Source organism: Notothenia coriiceps, unplaced genomic scaffold (assembly GCF_000735185.1).
Source record: "Notothenia coriiceps isolate Sejong01 unplaced genomic scaffold, NC01 NC01_scaffold00015851, whole genome shotgun sequence".
Classification (NCBI taxonomy): Eukaryota; Metazoa; Chordata; class Actinopteri; order Perciformes; family Nototheniidae; genus Notothenia; species Notothenia coriiceps.
In genome coordinates, this window is record NW_011348552.1 from 1 (window position 1) to 8,157 (window position 8,157).

At 43.9% G+C, this 8,157-nt stretch overlaps 1 protein-coding gene across 1 annotated transcript in view; it reads left to right on the forward strand.

Annotated features, from left to right (window-relative positions):
* Nucleotides 1-974: 974 nt before the first annotated feature.
* LOC104949284 (filamin-C-like) overlaps nucleotides 975-8,157 on the forward strand; it is a gene marked incomplete at its 5' end in the record, with an annotated part of 24,905 nt that continues 17,722 nt past the window's right edge. Inside the window, 7 exons of the mRNA XM_010775618.1 lie at nucleotides 975-1,129; nucleotides 2,988-3,138; nucleotides 4,012-4,130; nucleotides 4,854-4,931; nucleotides 5,622-5,784; nucleotides 6,183-6,383; nucleotides 7,801-7,941. Coding sequence (XP_010773920.1) covers nucleotides 975-1,129; nucleotides 2,988-3,138; nucleotides 4,012-4,130; nucleotides 4,854-4,931; nucleotides 5,622-5,784; nucleotides 6,183-6,383; nucleotides 7,801-7,941 — 1,008 coding nt within the window. The remainder of the gene's footprint in view (nucleotides 1,130-2,987; nucleotides 3,139-4,011; nucleotides 4,131-4,853; nucleotides 4,932-5,621; nucleotides 5,785-6,182; nucleotides 6,384-7,800; nucleotides 7,942-8,157) is intronic.

Genomic DNA, 8,157 nt, shown 5'->3' on the forward strand with positions numbered 1-8,157 from the left:
TACGTAGGAGACCAGGTCTCAGTGTGAGAAACATCTGTACGTAGGAAACCAGGTCTCAGTGTGAGAAACATCTGTACGTAGGAAACCAGGTCTCAGGGTGAGAAACATCTGTACGTAGGAAACCAGGTCTCAGGGTGAGAAACATCTGTACGTAGGAAACCAGGTCTCAGTGTGAGAAACATCTGTACGTAGGAAACCAGGTCTCAGTGTGAGAAACATCTGTACGTAGGAAAGCAGGTCTCAGTGTGAGAAACATCTGTACGTAGGAAACCAGGTCTCAGGGTGAGAAACATCTGTACGTAGGAAACCAGGTCTCAGGGTGAGAAACATCTGTACGTAGGAAACCAGGTCTCAGTGTGAGAAACATCTGAAGTAGGAAACCAGGTCTCAGTGTGAGAAACATCTGTACGTAGAAAAGCAGGTCTCAGGGTTAGAAACATCTGTACGTAGGAAACCAGGTCAGAAACATCTGTACGTAGGAAAACAGGTCTCGGTGTGAGAAACATCTGTACGTAGGAAACCAGGTCTCAGTGTGAGAAACATCTGTACGTAGGAAACCAGGTCTCAGTGTGAGAAACATCTGTACGTAGAAAAGCAGGTCTCAGGGTTAGAAACATCTGTACGTAGGAAAGCAGGTCTCAGGGTGAGAAACATCTGTACGTAGGAAACCAGGTCTCAGGGTTAGAAACATCTGTGCGTAGAAAAGCAGGTCTCAGGGTTAGAAACATCTGTACGTAGGAAATCAGGTCTCAGTGTGAGAAACATCTGTACGTAGGAGACCAGGTCTCAGTGTGAGAAACATCTGTACGTAGGAAACCAGGTCTCAGTGTGAGAAACATCTGTACGTAGGAATCCAGGACTCAGTGTGAGAAACATCTGTACGTAGGAGACCAGGTCTCAGTGTGAGAAACATCTGTACGTAGGAAACCAGGCATAATAAGAGATGCAATGAAAGTCAGTTCCCAGCCTCTCAGATCTGGAGTTGTTCTCTGTTTTAAATGATATTAAACGTCTCTCCGTGGTGCGTTCAGGTCTTTGTCCGGACTGGGAGAACTGGGATCCCAGCCAGCCGGTGGAGAACGCCCGGGAGGCCATGCAGCAGGCTGACGACTGGCTGGGCGTGCCTCAGGTAACACCAACCTTTATTTAACATTTAATACATCCATTCTAATATTTTAAATTCTCATGACCTCAAACAGAACATGAATGACCTTTATGCACTTTAACAGAACACAAAACATGGAGCATTTTTAAAACCCAGAGGAATCTGCCCGGCAACTATATAAAGAAATCAAGGAATAAAAGTGATTCCTTTAAAACAAAAAAAATGACATTACTTTTTCCCTCCTTTTCCAAGAAAGGAGATTCTACAGATTACTTCTCTCGTGCTCAAATGCTCAATTTTATCTGTAAAAACCGCCAAAGTTGGATACTAACATTTGAATCTGCATTAAAAATATTGCCCTCTGTCTGAAACCAGAGCTGCTCTGATTGGTTAGCTGGACGGCTCTGTTGTGATTGATCAACCAGCTCAGAGATGTCCCGCCCCTTTTAGCCTATCACGTATAATGTGTTGGAGCGCAGGTGTTCCGTAGTGATGTCACCATGTTCCTGAACTTTGGGATTCTAGCCTCTGCAGACCGTTAACATGCACTGACACCTACAGGATATAAGGGGCCTCTTTAAGTGAGCGGCAGCACGACTCGATGACGGACGACTTTACAGACGTCAGAGTTTCCGTGTGTTGAACTCTGTAATGATGATGAAGTGATTATAAAACAGATGTTTAATTATTCATATTTAACGAGAGCAGCAGACTGGAAACTGTTAGTCTGACGTCTGCAGGTCGGTACATTTTAAAAAGTACTAAAAATACTCTTCACTGAGAGATACTGGGAGTGGAGAAACTTTGAATGTATGGAGTTTGTATTGAATGTCTAATTGGAGATAATCTGCAAACCTAGTCCTGATTTTAAGAAATAAGAAAAATATATAATACAGCTGTCAGATATAGGACACTAACTATAACAGAAAAAAGCCAATTGTTTCCACAGAGAAGAATTTAAACAACATTCAAGACTTTTCTGAAGTTATTGAAAACCCAGTTATATTTTCTTTACTTTTGAATTCCCAAACAAAACCACCATTCACAAGGTGTGACTGAGCGTTGTCACATGTGACTACCGATTAGCATTCGTGCTAACTTAACATTGAAATTCCCATTGACTGTTTTCACACGTATTGCCAGCTGTTTCCAACAGGTGGTGAGGTCAGTATTGAACAGAAGGTAGATGACTACTTACAGACAGGTAGGCCTTCAGGGTTCAGCAGGAAACAGAGGAAAAACACCTGCTGGGCTCCATAGGCTTTCATGAAACAAGGAAACTACGGCAAGCCTTTAAGGACAAACAGCCAACACCCTCTTAAAGGATAACAATGATATACAATAAGCTCAGAACACACGTTACATAAATAAATATATGATCAAACAACAAACAGAAAAATATCATAGTTATGCAGATGATGCAGACATTTAGTTAAGAATATTTAAAATGAAAAATAAAAGGAAAGCCTGTTTATTTACCTTTCAATGTCCTGTCCCTCGTTATCTCACCTGTCCCTCGTTGTCTCACCTGTCCCTCGTTGTCTCACCTGTCCCTCGTTGTCTCACCTGTTCCTCGTTATCTCACCTGTCCCTCGTTGTCTCACCTGTCCCTCGTTGTCTCACCTGGCCCTCGTTATCTCACCTGTCCCTCGTTGTCTCACCTGTCCCTCGTTGTCTCACCTGTCCCTCGTTGTCTCACCTGTCCCTCTTGTCTCACCTGTCCCTCTTGTCTAACCTGTCCCTCGTTGTCTCACCTGTCCCTCGTTGTCTCACCTGTCCCTCGTTGTCTCACCTGTCCCTCGTTGTCTAACCTGTCCCTCTTGTCTAACCTGTCCCTCGTTGTCTCACCTGTCCCTCGTTGTCTCACCTGTCCCTCGTTCAGGTGATCGCCCCGGAGGAGATCGTGGACCCCAACGTGGACGAGCACTCGGTGATGACCTACCTGTCCCAGTTCCCCAAATCCAGACTGAAGCCCGGTGCCCCCCTGAGGGCCAAGACGCTGCACCCCAAGAGGGCCAGGGCCTACGGACCGGGTGAGGAGGAGGAACCGACCAATCAGCAATCAGTTCACTATCTTTGATATGAGACTCATTGGTTTTTGGTCACAAGCAAACAATATATAATGGCACCTCGTTAACTCTAACGAGCACATTGTACCCCAAAAAGCAATCAGTAATAATAATACTTTTTTTGCAGCCGAGATTATTTGTCACTAAATGTAGAAATAACAAACTTAAAAAATACAAAGTTTCTGCCGATCATTCCAACCTCGTGTTTATCACATTTATTTAATTATTCTTCAATTAAACAGAAAGAGTTTGTTTGACATTTAAATAATTAAATCGTGTCTGATAATGTAATAATTGTTAAAAAGGTAAAAGTGAATTTTGTATAACATTGCAATACCTTCCAGTCACGTTGAAGCATCACTGTTTGCTTTTTTAAATCAAAAAAATCAATGTGAAAAAAAGGTATATTTATAAAAAACAACATAAAAATAAATCAAAACGTCCAAAACATTTCAGACATTTCCAAAAATACAACAAAAACAAAAAGTTTGAAAATGTTAATGTTTTTAATGTTTTTGTGACGTTTAATATCTTATTTTTTTTTAAATATTTTTGGAAATCTTCTTTCAATTACCAAATGTTAAAAAAAATATATCCCAAACTTTTAAAAATATGTAAAAAAAAGATGTGAAAGAAAGTTTATAACAATTATTTTTTAGAAAATGTAAAAAAAGAAATGCAAAAGTCCAAAGAAAGGATGAAATGAAATGTCCTCACAGAAACCCTAACCCTAACCCTAACCCTTTGAATAACTCAGTCCTAAGTCTGAAGACGTCTTGCTGTCAGCCTTCATCGCGTGGAACCGGAGACGTTCTCTAACTTCCTGACGTGTTTCAGGTGTGGAGCCGCGCGGGAACATCGTCCTGAAGCCGGCCGAGTTCCTGGTCGAGACGGTGGAGGCCGGACTCGGGGAAATCCTGGTTTACGTGGAGGACCCTGAAGGCCACACGGAGGAGGTGGGAACACTCTAATTTAATATAAACTTAACACAAAAAGTAAGGAAATCTGTGTTTGGTCCATTCTTTCTTGTTACGATGCTTCTTGGCAACACATCTTATCCTAGGTGGTTAAAGCCCCCGACGTGTATCGGGTTACAGATGGGCTCCACGGCCATCGAGCCACTCTAATTCATGCTACATGCTACATGCTACACAAATACGGCCAGGATCCGTTGAATCTTCAGAATTTTGGGTTGCAGATTATAATTTTCCAAAGGGGGTTTGGTTTAGCATGAAAGACTTGAAATAACTAAAGGATAAGTTAAAGAAGAAAGTAGAAAGAAAGGGAGGTCATAGAAAACTGTTTCTGCTACAAAGTGAGCGATGATCGAGTCAGAGCTCAACCCTTCAGATGTGTGGGTCTCACTTTAATTCGCTTTGTTACTCATGTTTTATTATCTTTGCCTTTTTATAATATGTTTCTTAGTTAATGTCTTTCATCTTTGTAAAGCACTTTGAATTGCCTTGTATTGAAAAGTGCCATATAGATAAACTTGCCTTTCCTTATACCGTTGGAAAGCCTGTTCTCTTACCTTTCAAATGGCGCCACATTTGTGAGGAACATGCATTGGATCATTGTGTGGGGTGCGCCCATGAGAAATGTGACAAAGAAATAACAAAGACAGATTTCCTTACTCTTTGTAACACAACACAGTGAAGCTGACGGTTTCTGTGTTTCAGGCCAGAGTGATCCCCAACAACGACAAGAACCGGAGCTACTCGGTGGTCTACCTGCCCAAAGTGGAGGGGCTTCACAAAGTAAGAAACATGCTTACATCAGAGCTTTCAACCATCCTCATGCTCTTCCTGAGGGTTGATTAAAAGACAGATCTCTCAAACGGACCGTCCTCAACTAGAATCCTGCAAAAGCTCCACTTCAAATCTTGATTTACTGATGTGTGGGAAATAAGTCATTCATCATGAAAAAGACATAAGAAATGACACTTTGACATCTGCATCGAATAAGACCAGAAACTATCGACCAGGACGGATCTGGTTAACGCCTTGTTTAGTTCAGGTGCTTTTTTAACATGAGCATTTAAGGTGAACCTGTTAGGAAACTCTCACTGGTCCCCGGCTTGAGCTTGAATCTCTGATCCATGTATCTGTGATCCTCTCCAGAATGGAAGTAGTCATCACATACAGAGCATCAACTAGTTCCTGAACAGTGTCCTTCACATGCTGATATCCAAGAGAGGGAGTTCCACAGTCACAAGATGGAGGAATAGAAAGCAGTATTCAATGTTTACTTCAGATTAGCTCCACGTCAGAAATGATCATGCTTGTCATTATGTCTCTCTCCATAGAGGCTGAATCATCATGTTAATCACAAAGCTATCATATGCCTCAAACAGTCCTGATGCTCTTCTAGGTAATCACACATCCTGTCATGTTCACAGCTACAGTTGATACCTTTGTTATCATGTTACTCTGTGTTTGTGTGTCCAGGTCAAGGTTCTGTTTGCGGGGCAGGACATTGAGCGGAGTCCCTTCATGGTGAACGTCTCGAAGGCGCTGGGCGACCCGAGCCGGGTCCAGGCCCGCGGGCCGGGGCTGCAGCTGAGCGGGAACGTGGCCAACAAACCCACGTATTTCGATATTTACACCGCAGGTAACCAGAGCAGCTCGGGCCAGATTTGAGTTTAACGCAGATTTAGGGTTTATACTGTACGGGATAAGAAGGAACCATAGTTGGAGCGAGCTCCCCATTCATCATGGTTGGGGTTTCTTTAAATAAAAAAAAACTGGACTTTGTTTTCAGTCATTTTTTGCAAATTGTTCCGATCAAAAATATGATGTTTGTAGAATTTTTTTTAACTTATTTAAAAAAAAATGTTTAACTCATTATTTTCTTTGTTTTTACTTATTAGTTTCTTTTTTTTTACGTCTCTGGGCAGCTTCCAGCTTTCCCTGACAGAAACTTCCCCGACACCCCGTATTCAGAATGGATTCCTAAAGTTCCTTTCCTCCCCGAACGTCATATTAAAGTCTTGTTGTTTCTCCGCCCAGGCGCCGGAGCCGGAGACGTTGGAGTCGTCATCGTCGACTCAAACGCCCGCCGGGACACGGTGGAGATCGTGCTGGAGAACAAGGGGGACAGTATTTTCCGTTGCACCTACGTTCCAGTCCTGGAGGGGGCGCACACCATCTGCGTGACCTTCGCCGGGCAGCAGATTCCCAGAAGCCCCTTCACCGTGAACATCTCAGAGCGTAGGTTTCACACCAGTCTGCTCTCCATGGTCCTTAAAAACATCAATGTTTTAATATTTTTGTGAATTACTTTCCGTGTAACATCAACCAGAAACGGATGTGGTGCCTAATGCACGACTTTCTCATAAGAGTCACATTGAAATCTGAAATCCTGACTAACGTTTTTTTAAAGTTTTTGATTTCCACAGCAGTTAAATCTGCAGATCCTGCCCAATGGTGGTCTACTGGTGGTCTGCTGGTGGTCTACTGGTGGTCTACTGGTGGTCTACTGGTGGTCTACTGGTGGTCTGCTGGTGGTCTGCTGGTGGTCTACTGGTGGTGTACTGGTGGTTTGCTGGTGGTCTGCTGGTGGTCTACTGGTGGTCTACTGGTGGTCTGCTGGTGTTCTACTGGTGGTCTACTGGTGGTCTGCTTGGTGTTTGACTGTTGGACGGAGAGTAATGGGTGTTTGGATGGACTTTATCCTTTACTATCTTTGATGTGGTCCCTATCTCTCCTGATTGGTCTAAGATCATATTCCAGACTTGGCTGTAAGGGGTTTCTGAACATAGACAGAAGGACCAAAGAGCGTGTAGGAACGGCATCTAACCATAGCGCTGAGACTCTCTGTCCGGGGACATTAATAAGGATCAGACTTGGATTTTGATACCCAGACTTCAGGGTTCCTGTTCCAGATAATTATCTAGTCCGACTGAGGTTCAGACTCTCTGAAAGGGACATTTCAAGACTTAACTTTGGACTCGACTTAAGCTTCATGACTTGTCTTGCTTCTTTTGCACTTGTTTTATCACTTAGGGTTTGCTTGTCTTGGTTTTTCAATATGAAATGTCTTTATTCAGCTAGCCCTACACTGGCCAGTCCTGATGAAACCAGTAAGACTTGAAACCTTCTGTCAGGATCTGGTAATAGAGCCAGTCTGTCGGACCTGACTTAGAACTTGTACATCTTGGAACCTTACTTGGGAATGTCCAATTTTGATTTGGGACTCTAGACTTCTTTCTGTCGAGACCTGACATGAGACTTGCTGGATTGAAGGTCTCAGGGTTTTAGGGGTTTGGTGGGTCTGGATGTCTGGCGGTCTGGAGGGTTAGAGTTGTGGAGGTTTGGAGGTCGGAAGGTCTAGAAATGTGCAGTTTTTTATGTCTGGGTGTTTGGAAGTTTGAAGGTTTGTTCGTCTAGTGGTCTAGAGTTTCTGGGTCTACACATTTACGATGTCTGGAGGACTGGAGGCCATTATTCCTGGAGGCCTTGATTCATTGAGGTCTGGAGGTCTAGATGTTTGGAGGCCATTATTCCTGGAGGCCTTGATTCATTGAGGTCTGGAGGTCTAGATGTTTGGAGGCCTAGATGTTTGGACTCTTGCAGGTCTGGAGGTCTCAAATCTACAAATGCTTGCCCCCTGTTGTCCCTCCTGCAGTTTCACAGATTGCCCTCCCCCCCAGCGGGTCTCCGGTGCATAGAGAGCCAGTCTCTGTGCCTCAGACCGCCTGCACCCCCCCCTCAGACCGGACCCGGAGAGCCCCCCCCCCTCCAACGCCACCTCGATCCAGGCGACCAAGTTAGTACAGGCTGGGCTGGGGGGGGGNTTCCTACGTACAGATGTTTCTCACCCTGAGACCTGGTTTCCTACGTACAGATGTTTCTCACACTGAGACCTGGTCTCCTACGTACAGATGTTTCTAACACTGAGACCTGGTTTCCTACGTACAGATGTTTCTCACACTGAGACCTGGTTTCCTACGTACAGATGTTTCTCACACCGAGACCTGTTTTC